This window comes from Macaca mulatta, chromosome 9 (assembly GCF_049350105.2).
Source record: "Macaca mulatta isolate MMU2019108-1 chromosome 9, T2T-MMU8v2.0, whole genome shotgun sequence".
Classification (NCBI taxonomy): Eukaryota; Metazoa; Chordata; class Mammalia; order Primates; family Cercopithecidae; genus Macaca; species Macaca mulatta.
The window spans coordinates 24,641,879-24,657,500 of NC_133414.1; the positions used below are offsets into that span (position 1 = coordinate 24,641,879).

General features: G+C 48.4%; 2 protein-coding genes across 3 annotated transcripts; one reads left to right on the plus strand and one right to left on the minus strand.

Moving 5' to 3' along the window:
- Positions 1–16: 16 nt before the first annotated feature.
- LOC144331419 (uncharacterized) lies at positions 17–11,207 on the minus strand. The gene is made up of 3 exons (XM_077947948.1): positions 11,166–11,207; positions 10,483–10,958; positions 17–10,376 (listed from the first exon to the last, which is right to left on the minus strand). Exons 1-3 carry the CDS (start codon positions 11,205–11,207, stop codon positions 10,103–10,105), a joined length of 792 nt encoding a protein of 263 aa, XP_077804074.1. The 3' UTR covers positions 17–10,102.
- On the plus strand, positions 10,948–12,934 carry PTF1A (pancreas associated transcription factor 1a). Of its 2 annotated transcripts, none has more exons than XM_015146639.3 (2): positions 10,948–11,992; positions 12,393–12,934. In XM_015146639.3, the coding sequence occupies exons 1-2, from the start codon at positions 11,206–11,208 to the stop codon at positions 12,593–12,595; spliced, it is 990 nt and encodes a 329-aa protein (XP_015002125.3). In that variant the 5' UTR covers positions 10,948–11,205; the 3' UTR covers positions 12,596–12,934. The 2 variants fall into 2 exon arrangements, with proteins under 2 accessions (XP_015002125.3, XP_077801613.1); XM_077945487.1 differs by having other exon boundaries at positions 12,441–12,934.
- Positions 12,935–15,622: the final 2,688 nt, after the last annotated feature.

Genomic DNA, 15,622 nt, shown 5'->3' on the forward strand with positions numbered 1-15,622 from the left:
CTGGACCTCCAACCCATGTAGTCATCATATAAACTTTGGATTGCCTATGCTAAACTATTACATGAGAGAGACATAAATGTTATATTTTAATCACCCTTATCCTTAGACATGTGTTACAGAAGGTAGAACACTTATCCAAAATAATGCAAGGTGTATAGTCAAAAAAAGAACTTTTAAGTTGATACAGATAATCAAGGCTCAAGGTGAAAGATACCAGAGGAAGAGAGTGCTCCAGTTCTTCTTTGAACCCCTGTAATATCACTTCTCATGCATGCCTCTTTTTTTCTTTTTTCTTCTGTACTTTATAGACATTTGATTAAAAAAAAAAACTTACTCATTAGGGGAAGCAAGATGGGAACTGGCATTCATTGAATGTCTGCTACGTATCAGATGCTTTTCATAAATCATTTGCTTTACTTTCCACAACAATCCTTAAGGTAAACATTGTTATTTCTTCCCCTTTCACTATCCAATGAAACTAAATCTAAGCAAGATTAAATAGTTGATCCAGGAACAGACGACTATAAGGACATTTGAGCAGATATTTGGATCTGAATTCAGGTGATATGGGCCAAATGTCCATGCTTTTCCATTCTCTGCCCTTTCATGTGTGTTTCTTACCTTTCCAACTCTTCTTCTTGCATCTTCTCCCTCTTATTTTACTTCACTTCCTTTTCACTTTCTTCTCCTGTCCTCTTTCCTCTCTGCTATCTACCTCCTGAAGCCAAACGTCTGTATTTGGTAATCATCTGGAACAGTATTTCTCAATCTTGACTTTAATATGTATATATATTCATGCCTGCACATATGCGTATATTCCTGTAGACATACACATATGTATGTACTTGTATAAAATCTCCATAGAGATTACTTACATTGCACACAAATAAGACTGTAGTAATACACTGGGTACATTTTTTAACATGCACAAAAAGAAATTTAAACATTCATGGAAAACAAAACAGCAACAAATAAAAACATTTATGGGCTCTCGGTGTCACATTCAATAATTATTAATATGAAATTAAGTAATGTACTTAAGTAATTTCATATTAATAATTTAATTAGTAATTCACAAATACTTAGAACATCAGAATAAACTCTTTCTATGTACTGCTCTTGGATAACTACAAAGCCAGACAAAATTTAAAATGAAAAAGTTTATAAATCAACAAAATTCAAATTAACCAGCATTTACTATGATAGATAATATGACTCTGTCATAGTGACATATGCCACCTACAAAGCTAACATGGTATCAGTTCCTCTCTTCAGTCCACTGTGTGCCACGGGATAGTTCTACCCCAGTTTAATTAAACTACCATGCTAGCTTTGTCTGTCTAGCTTGTTGTGCAGCTATTTCATCTTTTCTAGGCACAAGCACAATCTCTGTGTGTTTTCTTTAGCCTGCAGTAATTAAGGTTGCCTGATTGGCACCCCCTAATCTTAAACATGAATGGAAGCCCAGATTCAGGTCCCATGTCCCATGGTAGGACCAAGTCCTAAGGTGCTCATCTAGATGTTCCAGCAGACGCCCATACTTCATTGTCATTATTTTTAAAGGTTATCATCTAAATGATATCACAAAATTAAAAAATTGTTGTAATAAAACTGTGGAGCTTTCATTGAAGAAATATGGATCCAGAAAAATCAGAGTCCCACAGAAAGGAGAGGTCCAATGATAGGTCCTGCCAGGAAACTCAATCCCAGTAATGGAGAGTCCCCTTGTTATGAAGAGAGAAATGGCTATAAATACTGATTACAGAGGAATGAGCAGATTGTGAGGCAACCGTGTCCCATAACAAGCCTGGCTTATCCTTCAGATAAGAAGTGAAACAAACATCCTTGGCTTCTCTGCAGGGCTGGGGAGAGTGAGGGAGTTAGACGGGGAAAGCTGTCTCCCCCTGGGCTCCTGCACTCACAGTCTTGGAATCAGTCTAACTGGTGACTTGGAGAGGGACACTGCAGAGGAGAAATGATAAAGATTGGCCTGTGGGAACACCTCCCCCGCCTCCCGCCCACCATCCTGAGCATCTTGCCTTGTTTTATGTTTGTTTGTTTTTAAGAGGCAGAATCTCACTTTGTTTCCCATGCTGGAGTGCAGTGGTGCATTCACAGCTCACTGCAGCCTTAACCTCCCGGGCTCAAGCCACCCTCCCACTTCAGCCTCCTGAGTAGCTGGGGCCACAGGCATGTGCCACTATGCCCAGTTACCTTTTTTAATTTTTGTAGAGATGGGGTCTCACTACATTGCCGAGGCAACTCCTGGGCTTAAGTGATCCTCCCACCTCAGCCTCCCAAAGTGCTGGGATTACAGGCATAAGCCACCATGCCTGGCCAACGAAATACTTTTCTGGTCCCCACTTTAAAGCCAGGAGCATTAGCAAAAAGCTGTAACTAGATATAATCCTGACTGCTCCAAAAGTCATGAGAATAGCTGAATAGAAGTATGCTGCATCTTCCAGTGTAGACAGTGAATTAAACTCAGTATTTGTTGATATAGTCATTGATACTCTCCACTATGAATCTAGGAGGTAGGATGCGGTGGCCAACACCAGGAATGACTCCTGTGTGATTAAGCAGGCTCCCACTTCTCACGATGACTTACACATATCCATTCCATCATGTATTGAGCACCTACTACTAAATAACTTATTAAGCAACTACTACTATGTGCCTGGCACTGTTGATGTGCTTTATATCTGTTAACTCACTTAATCCTCACAATAACCCAATGAGGTAATATTAGGATAATTTCTTTTTGCATATGCAGGAGCAGAGGTGTGGCTAGGGACATGCAGCTGCCTATTTCTTGAAAAGCATAAGCAGGAAAACTGTACACTTGAGATTTCAGGCAGCTTTCCCAAAAACCTAATGTTTCTTGGCTAACATTGGGCACTTTTGTGCTTGAACCAGGTGTGGTTTGGCATATGTTTCTTCAAGCACAGATTAACCCAGAAGATGAAGAGTTTTTTGCTCTAGACAAGATTTTAAGGGAACAAGAGGAATAGTACTACTACAAAAAAAAAAAAAAAAAAAAAGTCAGACCACAAATAGAATACAAAGGCAGTCAAAGAGATACAGAAAACATGAACTGAATTGTGAGTTCTCAGATGAAGCGAGTGGTGCTCAGTGAACATGAAATTACCCAACAGTAAAGCCATGTGATGAAGAATCATGCCACCATTAAAGCCTGCCAGTAAAGAGATGGAGAAATTATGAGATGCTGTCCAGTGAAAACTGTAAGATATAGAACTAGAAACACACAGAAGAAAATAGACCAAAACGTTAACAGCAGTCACCAGTAGGTTGTGCCATTGCAGACAATGCGAAAATGTGGTGGTTTTCATGAGTATTTAGTAATTTAAAATGTGTTTTACATTGTTGAATCTCCCTAAACTTTATTCGACATTGACTTCATACAAGAAAAAGCATTGCATCCAGTGCCACCCATTTTAGATTATTATGGAAGGGAGTCACCAAGGTTACTTGACAGCCCCTGTGAGCCCTTGTTGTTCCCACCTACCACCTAGTTCTTGCTGATATTTTAAAATGGCACAAGCTACGATCCAGATCTCTGAAGGGCTCCTCCAGGGTTTATATAAAGACATAATAAACTCCAAAATTTTTCTTAAAAAAATAAGTTCATTAACTTTTAAAAAATTTCCTGCATAAAGGCCTACAGAGTGATAAAATGGACTTTGGAGACTCAGAAGTGGGGTGGTGGGATGGAGGCTAGGGATGAAAAGCTACATATTACGTACAACGTACAGTACTTGGGCGACAGGTGCACTAAAATCTCAGAATTCACCACTATACAATTCATTCATGTCACCAAAAACCACTTGTACCTCAAAAGCTATTGAAATAGTTTTTTCAAAAAAGAATGTTCAAAATAAATACAATATACAAAGAAAAAAATATTTTTTAAAAAGGAAATTTACACCCCCCCAGAAGTCAGTACTTTCTAAAAGCTGCTGTGGTGAAGCCTACCTTATCCACTCGGTTAGTCAATTAACCTCTATTATTGGGGCCTCACCATGAACCCACTAAATATAAAAGTCAGCCAAATTCAAACTCAAGTAGGTTGTATACTTCAAAATAGCTAGAAGAGAAAAACTGGAATGTTCCCAATATGAAGAAGTGATAATTGTCTGAGGTGATGAATACCCTCAATTACCTTGATTTGATAATTGCACTTTGTATGCTGGTATCAAAATATCACATGTGATCCAAAAATATGTATAATTATTATGTATCCATAAAAATTAAAAATTAAAAAGTTTTAAAATTTAAAAATCCTGCATCTACATTCACATATCTTAAAAATCAAAAGATTCAAAGGAGTATACAATAATTCTATCCACTAACCACTCAGTTCCTTTCTTGATGCAATAATTGCATTAGTTTCTTGGGTATCCATCTGGAGGTTTTTTTTTTTTTTTTTTCTTTTTGAGACAGAGTCTCACTCGGTCGCACAGGTTGGAATGCAGTGGTTCCATCTCAGCTCACCGCAACCTCCACCTCCCCGGTTCAAGCAATTCTCATGCCTCAGCCTCGCCAAAAGCTGGGACTACAGGCACGCACCACCATATCTGGCTAATTTTTGTATTTTTAGTAGAGACAGGATTTCACCATGTTGGCAAGGCTGGTCTCAAACTTCCGACCTCAGGTGATTCACCCGCCTCGGCCTCCCAAAGTGCTGGGATTACAGGCATGAGCCACTGCACCCTGCCCATCTAGAGATATTTGATGCCTACACAAACATGCTTACATATATTCCCTGTCTTCTTTGTTAAATGCAAGAAGGAACATACTAGTCACTCTTGCTTCTTTCACTTAACAATACATCTTGGAGATATTTCACATCACCAAATTAAAAAACAAAAATAACAACTCGTTTTTTCTGGCTGCTGCATATTCCATTATACAGATGCACCATAGTTCATTTAAGGCCCTACCAAAGGACATGAAGACAGAAAACATGTATAGCTTTGACAAGAAATAGACAGAGAAAAAATTTTTTGTTTCTATTAAATTCATTGTTGTTCTTTCCACTGCTCCCTTTGGAGGCCAAGATACAGACATCCAGTAATAATGACTTGCAGTGTTTACATTACTAAAGTTCAAACACCTTGCCGAATAACGAAAGCGAAGGACAAAGCTCAGAAGCTTTGCTATTCATCAAATAAACCCTGGCATGACAGAAAACGCTTATTTGGATAATTATATCAGCATTTAGGTGGTTCTCACTTTAAAAGTTAATGTTTAACAAGGAGAAATGCAAAGGCAAGAAGGAATGGGGCTGGCATTCAGCCTGTGGGTCTTCTCTGTATTTTACCACAGATATGTGCCTCCTGCCCTCATTCTCAGTGGGAGACAGCCCAGTTTTATTTATGTATTTTTTTTTTTTGAGACGGAGTCTCGCTCTGTCACCCAGGCTGGAATGCAGTGGCCGGATCTCAGCTCACTGCAAGCTCTGCCTCCCGGGTTTACGCCATTCTCCTGCCTCAGCCTCCCGAGTAGCTGGGACTACAGGCGCCCGCCACCTCGCCCGGCTAGTTTTTTGTATTTTTTAGTAGAGACGGGGTTTCACTGTATTAGCCAGGATGGTCTCGATCTCCTGACCTCGTGATCCGCCTGTCTCGGCCTCCCAAAGTGCTGGGATTACAGGCTTGAGCCACTGCGCCCAGCTGTTATGTATTGTTTTTAGGCTGAGCAGCCACTGAGTGGAGAACGTCTCTTAGGGAACCCTCCCACAAGAGATCCCCATTCCCTTGTGCTAGAAACCCACTTATTTCTACTTGTGGCCCCATAGTGCCAGCATGTCACTCCAAGCCAGTTAGCCCTTCTAAATCTGTTTCCACTTGTGAATGATAAAAAGCAATCTGCCCAAGCTGGGCATGGTGGTGTGCACCTGTAGTCCTAGCTACTAAGGAGGCCGAGTAGGGAGGATCCCCGGAGCCCAGGAGTTAGAGGCTGCAGTGGGCTATGATCACACCACTGCACTCCAGCCTGGGTGACACAGTGAGACCCTGTCTCAAAAAAAGAAATAAAAATAAAAGTTTAATAAAATACCTGCCCAGTTCATCTCACAGTTCTGTATTAGGAGCTAATGAGCTAATGCATGTGAAAATCATATTAAAGCAACTACATTCAACAACTTCTTCAGAAAAAAGGGGAGGCTGGGCAAAGTGGCTCACATCTGTAATCCCAGGACTTTGGGAGGCTGAGGTGGGAGGATATCTTGAAGCCAGGAGTTCAAGACTAGCCTAGACAACACTGCACATAGGTACAAATATGCCTTTGAAGTGTGAGGGAAGCAGGGCAGAAATCTGTTCTCAGCAGTCAGTGGAGCCAGTACTGGGCTGAGATGGGTAAGACTGGCATTAACTTGGCTGTTTATGGTGACTCATGCCTGTAATTCTAGCACTTTGGGAAGCTGAGGTGGGAGGATCACTTGAGGATAGGAGTTAGAGACCAGCCTGGGCAACATAGGCAGACCTTGTCTCTATTTTTGAAAAATCTGTATTTAAAAAAACAAAAACTGACACTAACTTGCTGTGTGACCTTAGGGAAACCTCTGAACGTCTCTGGGCCTCAGAGGCCTTTCAGCGTGAACCTTGTGAGTATATTTTCCATATCTTTTCCCAAGAGTACAGGGATAAAGAGTGGACCAATGAGGGTGCCTGGCCACTCAAGCAGGGAGAAGAAAGATATCTCAGATAAGGAGTGGTGACAGGGACACAGGAGAGGAGAAACCACCCACCTGCCATCACCTCTGTGTTTCTGAGATGGGGAAGGGAACAGTATGGGCCATGAGGAATTAACATGGACCCTTTCTCAAGCTAGGAACAGACTGTGAGCCACATCCACAAGTACCTGCTTTCAGGCACTAAGGAGGCATGTGGGATACTGTGGGTGAGACAGCTGCATCCTGGTTTCTGCAAGACGAGGTTCTTGAAGGGAGGATACACACCCAGCATCATGCACTATGAGAATGTTCCATGGGGAAGCTGATGATGGAGAGCCAGGAGGTGCCATTCTTCATGAGTGGCCTTTGCCCCAAGTTCATCCTGGACAAAGCCAGGGACCTGGGCTCTAACCCTCTCGTCATTTTTCCTAGAAGCTGGGAAAAGACTCTGAAAATGTTTGATGAGAAACAAATGAATAAATATTCAAGTCCCCAAGAGGGAGAAATAGCTAGGTGTGGGGAGAGGGAGGGAGGGAGAGAGAGAGAGCGCGCGAGAGCATAAGAGAGCTCATTTCTGAGGTCCCAGCTACTCAGGGAGCTGAGACAGGAGGATCCCTTAAGCCCAGGAGTTCAGGGCTGCAGTGAGCTGTGATCGAACTACTGCACTCCAGCCTGGGTGACAGAGCGACACTTTGTCTCTAAAAACAATAATGAGAGAGAGGCAGAGACAGAGAGATGAGACCAAGGCTCAACATCAATGGCCCTGGCCAGAAGCTCTCCTGCAGCTGAGAACCTAGGAGATGGGGCAAGACCTATGGGCAGTCGGAAGGAAGCCTGGGAATCTGCCAGGCCCAGGGCAACAGGGTGGCACTGAGCCCGTGCTGAAGACTTGAAAAAGTCTTGAGGTCTCACCAGGGATTGGCACTAGAAAGAACCAAGTGCTCCTTCTACTGCCCACCACAGGGGATGAGATACGATTCTATAATGAGGCAGAGCTCTTTACAAGGTTAGGGGACATCTCTCATGGGGACAATGTGTGGTGAGAAGAAGCCTGAGCCTGGCAGAGAATAGAGTGGCTTGCAGCTCTGGGAGCAGCCTTCTCTCTCTCTCTGTGTGTGTCTCTCTCAGACTCCTGGAGCCTCGTGACCAAGCCCCTCTCCAGGCTCCCCAACTGCCCAGAGAATCCAGGGGTGCAGAGGGCATGACTGGAATGAGGGTGGGGGGCCTTTAGCCTGGCAAGATAAGGCTCAGTTTCAGTCTTCTCATCCAACCTGTTGCTTCCAGTGGCAGAGGGCAGCCATCCACATGGTCGTGACCTCCAGTGACCCAGAGAAAATTCCCTTTATTAGCGGAGAAGTCTTTCTTCTTTTTATAAGAGTAAAGAATTATCATGTCTTACTTAAAGCCTGTGTGTGTGTGTGTGTGTGCGTGTGTGTGTGAGAGACACAGTGTCACTGTCTGTAGGCCTTGTCCTAGATTCTCAACAAGGCCAGTGTGCACAGCCAGCAATTCTCTAAAAACTTAGAGGGCAGTAGAGGGAGGAGGAGGAGGAAGGGTAGGAAGGACTATGTCTGAAACAAGTGAGTACATTTTCTGTTCTTCCTACCCCATGCTCATCCATGCACCCCTAGGAGCCACCCAGAGCCTGCATGCTAGTTCTGCCCCCTTCATAAGACAATAAGCTTCCTACCAGCAGTGAATGTCCCATGAGCTCACTGGGTGTTCAAGGTGAATTTCTGTAACTCTTTTCGCAAACTCATCAAAAATGTGAGATGATTTTCTGTGGAAGTGGATTGCTAAAATCATATTGAATAAAAAGATACCCATATATAGCCAGGCATGGTGGCTCATGCCTCTAACCCCAGCACTTTGGGAGGCCAAGGTGGGTGGATCACTTGAGGTCAGGAGTTCGAGACCAGCCTCGCCAAAGTGGTGCAACCCCGTTTCTACTAAAAATACAAAATTAGCCAGTCGTAGTGGCGGGCACCTGTAATCCCAGCTACTCAGGAGGCTAAGGCAGGAGAATCGCTTGAACCTGGGAGGCGGAGGTTGCCATGAGCCGAGATCGCACCACTGCACTCCAGCTTGGGCGACAGAGCGAGACTTTATCCCCCAACCTCCATGCTCCACCCCAAAAAAGAAAAAACAGATACCCACAAATTCACATTCACTCCCCTGTCTCCCAGTCCTCCACCTACCCACATGTCTATGACACATAGTTTCTCAAGAGCCACCAGTCTAGAGAGCCACCAGAGAAAGCCTTTCAACCTCCTGAAAAGAGACTTTGTAGGCTCAATTCTAGTCTTCTCTTCAGTGGATAGTTATCAGTATTTCCGATAAGGCTTTGAAGCTGAGTAATTTGTTACTCTTGCATGTCCTCACATTGCCCCACGGGCACGGGCATATTTCCACTTAGTTTTAGTCTATGTGAGGAAGGGAGGGTGCACATCACTAGCTGGCTAGATTTCTGGTCTTGATACACACACACACACACACACACACACACACACACACACACACACACACACCCTTTTCCCTTCCTTTGAGGTCAGAAAGAGAAATCTAATTGCAGAGAATCACAGCTCAGGCTCTATCACCAGGAACCTGTCCATATTTGCCTTTAAGGATATGCAAATAGTGAACGACTCCTTCACTATGAAGGCTGAGAAACTAAGACAGGAAAAAACTACTGAAAACCAGTCCATCCTTGGGTTAAAATTGTTTGCGGTTGTTGGCAGTTCAAGGTAAGGCAATCTCTGGCCTTCTAACCTTATGTATCTTTTGGTTTAACTCTGGTCTCAATTCAGTTAATTACAGTGCAGTGTCTAAAACCAAGAATCGTATTTAAATCACTAATCTGAAGAGGCATGACTTGGAATTTGAGAGGTGTCTGAATACCCAACAGAAGCCTCTCGTGAGACAAGTGCCTGAAAAAGGAAGTGGCCCTGGAGGACGACTCCTTTCAGTCCTCTGTAGGGAGAAGACGCAGGATGGCTGCGTTTCTGAACTCTTCTGGGGTGGAAGCTGCGGCCTGGCTTTTAACCGGAATTGCCCAGACCTCGAAAGTGTTTCTTTGTTGCTCTTAAAGGGAGGAATTCACGTTGCATCACAGTCTGTGATTAAGTCTGTCTTGGGGCAGAGTTGCACACGTTTTGTGGCGTGTGTGTGTGTGTGTGTGTGTGTGTGTGTGTGTGTGTGTGTGGTGTGTATGTGTGTTTCAGAAAAGAAAGGTCGAGGAAGAAAAAAATCATTCAGGGATGGTCCCGGTGGCCAGTCAGAAAGGTGAGAGACTCGGGCTTTGAAAACGATTAACACTCTGCCCTTTAACTTCAATGCCCTCCCTCTGGACTGTGCCGGAGCAGACGATTCAATTGACTCCTTTTGTATCCGGTTTATTGCTCAGAATCCCTAGGGTCTAGATTTGCTCTCAGAAGAAACGCGCCCTGCTGAGCTGCTCTCGGAGGCAGCCCCTCCCGTCTCCCCATTCCTTTCTCCAGGCCGGGCCAGGGAGGGCAGAGGAGGCTGCCACTGAGCCGACGTCACTGGGGACGGACACCAGGCACCGAAGCCAGGCTCCGGAGCGGCGTCCCATAGGTGCGCTCCCAACCCCCGTGCTGCATCTGGAACGCCTTGGGAGTGGGCCCGGATCACCTTCCAATGCCACCCGCATATACTCTGCAAACTGTGCAAAAGCCCTTGAAAAGTCCAGAGATGGGACAGGAGCCCCCAGTGGAACCCAGGCCGGAGCCCCGCGCGCCTCGGATAAGGGGGTGGCGGAATGCACCCACCTGGCCCCTGAGGGCAGCACCCTTGGATTGCCCAGGCTGCCGCGGAGGACGACGATCGCCGCGCGGCCTCCGCTCTCGCCATCTGGGCTACCGGCGCGCACTCCTAGGAGCTTCTCTGGCTGCTTGTAGACGCGGCGCGCGGCTGCCCCAGCCCCAGGACAGAAGGACCCAGCGCTGCTCAGCGCGCGCAGGTAGGCGGCGGGCACCGCGGTACGCAGGTGGCCCTGGAGCCGCGCGCGGGGCAGGTACAGAATCCAGTACGCAGAGGCAGAGGAACAAGAGGAGAGAAGTGCGAGGAGTCCCGGGCCGCGCGACCCCGCCTTTTCCTCACCCCAGGAGCTCCCAAAGGGAGCAAAACGCCCCCCACCCCCGCCCACCGCCGCGCCTCCGGGCCCCCTCGCCGCCGGCACCCAGCGCTCTGATTGGCTGGCGCGATGGGTCCCTGGCACGCGCCTGTGGATGTTGTTATAAGAATCCTCGCGTGCCAGCCCTCAGCTCCAGCAAGTCCTTCACAGCCCTCCCCAGCGCAACGCGGGCGCCGGCCAGAGCGCAGCGGCCGCGGGCACTCCAGGGAGGCCCGGGGGCGGGCAGCCCAGCGGCCGCCTAGCTGCCCCCAGCCAGGGCTCCGGGAGGGAGGGGCTCGGACAGGCGACGCCGGCCACAGAAACTTACCAAGAACTAACGCGCAGCCCGGCAGTCCCGCTGCCCACTGCGGCGGCAAGCATGGACGCGGTGCTGCTGGAGCACTTCCCCGGGGGCCTGGACGCCTTTCCTTCTCCGTACTTCGACGAGGAAGACTTCTTCACCGACCAGTCTTCCCGGGACCCACTGGAGGACGGTGATGAGCTGCTGGCGGATGAGCAGGCCCAGGTGGAGTTCCTTAGCCACCAGCTCCACGAGTACTGCTACCGCGACGGGGCGTGCCTGCTGCTGCAGCCCGCGCCCTCGGCCGCCCCGCTAGCGCTCGCCCCGCCGCCCTCGGGGGGCCCCGGTGAGCCAGAGGACGGCGGCGGCGGCGGCGGCTACTGCTGCGAGGCGGGGGCGCCCCCAGGCGGCTTCCCTTACTCGCCCGGCTCGCCGCCCTCGTGCCTGGCCTACCCGTGCGCCGGGGCGGCAGTACTGTCTCCCGGGGCGCGGCTGCGCGGCCTGAGCGGAGCGGCGGCCGCGGCTGCGCGGCGGCGGCGGCGGGTGCGCTCCGAGGCGGAGCTGCAGCAACTGCGGCAGGCGGCCAACGTGCGGGAGCGGCGGCGCATGCAGTCCATCAACGACGCCTTCGAGGGGCTGCGCTCACACATCCCCACGCTACCCTACGAGAAGCGCCTCTCCAAGGTGGACACGCTGCGCCTGGCCATAGGCTACATCAACTTCCTCAGCGAGCTCGTGCAGGCCGACCTGCCCTTGCGCGGCGGTGGCGCGGGAGGCTGCGGGGGTCCGGGCGGCAGCGGGCGCCTGGGCGGGGACAGCCCGGGCAGCCAGGCCCAGAAGGTCATCATTTGCCATCGGGGCACCCGTAAGTGCTTCCGCTTCCCAGCTCAGGTAGACGGGGACGGGCACTCGAAGGCTCCGGAGGGGCTGGGGGAGCTGACTGCCAAGCCGAATGACGGATTGTCGGTGGGCACGGGCAACCTTGAATGCGAGCTCGCGTTTCTCGTTTGTTTTTTCTTTTTTCTTTTTTTCTGCCACGTTGACCGCGGCTCTCAAGGGCGCGCGTCCCCGCCAGACTTGCAGCTCCTCGGATTCCTGGGAGGGGATGGTGGGGGCTTGAAGTGTGGAGGAAGAGGGTGGTTCTAGTGTAACCGGAGGACACCTGCTCAGTTGAGGTGCCCAGGAAAGGGTCCTAAAGGACCTGATGGGACCAATGGGAATGTGGTTGGATATTCACAGTCTGTCTTCTCTTCTCACCTGTCCAGGGTCCCCATCCCCCAGCGACCCTGATTATGGCCTCCCTCCCCTAGCAGGACACTCTCTCTCATGGACTGATGAAAAACAACTCAAGGAACAAAATATTATCCGAACAGCCAAAGTCTGGACCCCAGAGGACCCCAGAAAACTCAACAGCAAAGCTTCCTTCAACAACATAGAAAACGAACCACCATTTGAGTTTGTGTCCTGAGAAGTCCCAGACTCGGCTGAGGATCTGATTATGTCTCTGTGCATATTGTACATGTAAATATCTATAATGTAAATGTAATTTAAGAATCAAATTTTTCTAATGGCAATCAACTGTTTATTATTTATCTATTTATTATCCTATTGAGTTGATGAAATAGATGATTTCTTTTTAAATATATAATTTATATAATTTATCCTGATTTTCTGAAAATATGCAATAGCCTATGATTTTCCTGAACTCTGTGTTGTTGGGAGAACTCTGGCCAGAAAACGTCATGCTTATTTATTGCCAGATATGGTTTATTTCTAAGCGTTGTCAATAAATGCTATTTACACCTTTTCCTGAAGGTTTGTGAGTACATGATTTGATAGATAATCTTTCAAAAGAATTAGTAAAAATTAACCGAACCAGAGACTCAAAGTATAGCTCTCTAGTAAGAAACTACATTTCAGATTTAGCCTAAAGGTGGGTAGGTTAGAGGATTAGACCTCAACTTTCTATGACAGCACTTCATCTAGGTCGCCTGCCCTACAACTTTGGTGTGTATTTTTAGCCCACCTTCCAAACACCCTATACAAATACATCCTGGAGTATTTATTGTTCCCACTTTGCAGATGGGAAAGCTAAGACTCAGAGACGACATTTGATTTACCCAAGGTCACCCCTACCCTGTCTATTCCTGGTGTATAAAAGTGAGCGCGCGGTGTACTGTGGGAGCAGGGGGCTAGTGGGCTAAGGGAATGGGCCTTTCTCCTTCCACCGGCTGGGAAAGGGGCTACTCTTGAGCTGCCCTGTGACCAACTTCTTCGGCAGCAACAGCATCAGGTACCTGGAACTCAGGCTTACCCCTCACAAAGGAGATGAGACAGGCTACGGTGCCAAAGCCTAGAGACCACTCCGAGGCCACTCAACATAAATCCAGGGTCTTTTAGGTAAGGCAGGAAGAAGCCGCCCGCTACCCCTGCCATCTTTGCAACAGGCTTACTTCTAAAACTGAGTTCGTTTTGCTTTCAACAGAACTTGACCCTCCTCGGCTAGCAACCTGGGGAGAAGGTGAGCCTGAGGCAGGGGGCGTAGGGTCGCCCCCTAGCGAAGGGGAGAAGAGCGAGGGCGCGGCCGAGGTCGCTTAGCCAGAAAGCCTGGGAGTCCAGGCTTGGGTTTGTCTCCTTTGTGACCAAGAGCGCCTCCCGGGATCTCGGGGCGTACTTCCCTGCCCGCCAGAGCCGGGGCGCGCGGCACTGGACGGCGAAGCCTGGCGCGCGCGCAGATGGCGCTGGCGCGAGCGCGGACTGGAGATGCGCTCCTTCGCGTGGCACCTTAGTCCTGCGCGGCGCAGGCCTGGCCCAGCCGGGGTGTGGCTCCGCGGCCCGCAGCGGCCTGGTGGGCGAAGGTACAATTGCGGATAGTCTCTAATACTCACGGCCCTGCCGCAGGACAATATGTTGGCAGCATGCTAATTGCTTTAACCTAGTTTCAGACCCACCGAGGGGTTCCCCGCGCGCCGCGGGTGCCATGGACCTAGTCCAAGAGCAATTAAAGCGAGGCCGCGAGCCCGACCCCGCAGCGCGGCCTGGCCAGACACGCGGAGATTCTGGGTCGCGAGGCTCCCGGGAGCCCCTTGGCCGTGGACCCTCTCACCACTTTTAAGCCTTCGCGCCCTCTCCCTCCCCTCCTCCTAAAAGAAGATTTCACACTGGAGACAGAATTTCAGAACGAGAGAAAATAATTCGATTTTGTCCTTTATTAGGGCCTCATTAAACACGAAAGTTGCTTTTGCACAAATGCTTCCATCAGGCATGTAATCTCATTACACTCATTAGAAAGTCAAATGTTAGGCCGACTTCAACTTAATTATAAGTTATGGAAGTATTGTACCGTTTGCTTCGGCTGTATAGACCTGCGTTTCCGTTGGATTGGGCAGTGTGGCACTCACAGTTAAAACACTGCAATCATTGTGATGTGGCACCTTTTATTTTGCGTGCCACTTTTTTTTGCGATTCAATGCCTCAACACAACCTTTAGTGCGGTGCAGATGAAGCGGAAGAACCGAGCTGAGCATGCAAAACACCAGGGTCTCTATCTTGTCATTCTCTGTCCTGACTTGGCAAGTCTCTTTAAGCACAACCTTCAAAGAGACTGACAGCTTCTTTTTATTTACTCATAATCCATTCATTCTAGTGTAGCGATTTTTTTTAAAATGCAGCAGTAAAGGCAGAACAAACGTATCATTTCAGAGTCTTCTTTGGCGTCAGGGAGGCCCGACCCGCGCTGGGTGCAGGGGCTGCTCTCCTTGTGGCAGAGCCAGTCTGGGGAGCCTCTGGCCCTGGGCATCTCTGGCCGGCAAATACAGCCTGGCACTGGAAGGATCATGTGAGGGCAGTTTGAGTGACAGGTATTCAATGGTCCTTCTAAGTCCACACTTTTCGTCCAACTTTTAAAAAAGATGCATATGAAGATAACTGAGTGAGCCAAACTCCTGGATGGATATGAAGAGTCTTTGCCCAGCCCGGCCCTTCTGAACACCCATCAGCCCCTGCGCTGAAACCCAGCCTGGGACCACCAGGGGAAAGAGTTTAAAGTCTGCCCTGGCTGCCCTTGTCCATTTAGCATAATAAAGAAGCTGCAAGCCCAGTACAGGGTGCATTTTATGATCTCTATTGGAGAGCTGGTTAAATCATTCTCCAGTGGTCCAGACTCCACTGCTAGTCATGGTGGGGGGAGGGAGCCCTGGAATGGGCTTGATAAAGTCTTTGGAGAACAGAGGTGGCCTGGGGTGCTCTCTCTTCCTCTCCCCCAATATCTCACCCCCCTCCTGCCAAACACACATCCTCAATTCTAGCCCATCCTGCTGGTCTCCGTCCCAGGTTACTGTATCTACCTTCGTGGCGGACTGCCAATGATTTCACTCAATGAAAGACCCCTGTCTCCATCCCTCCCTCTCTCTTCTATTTCTGGTGGGCTTTAGTGTTAAGGTACTCTTGTGGTTGTCTTAAAAGACATTGCATGTCACAAGGAGAGTGGCTTTTT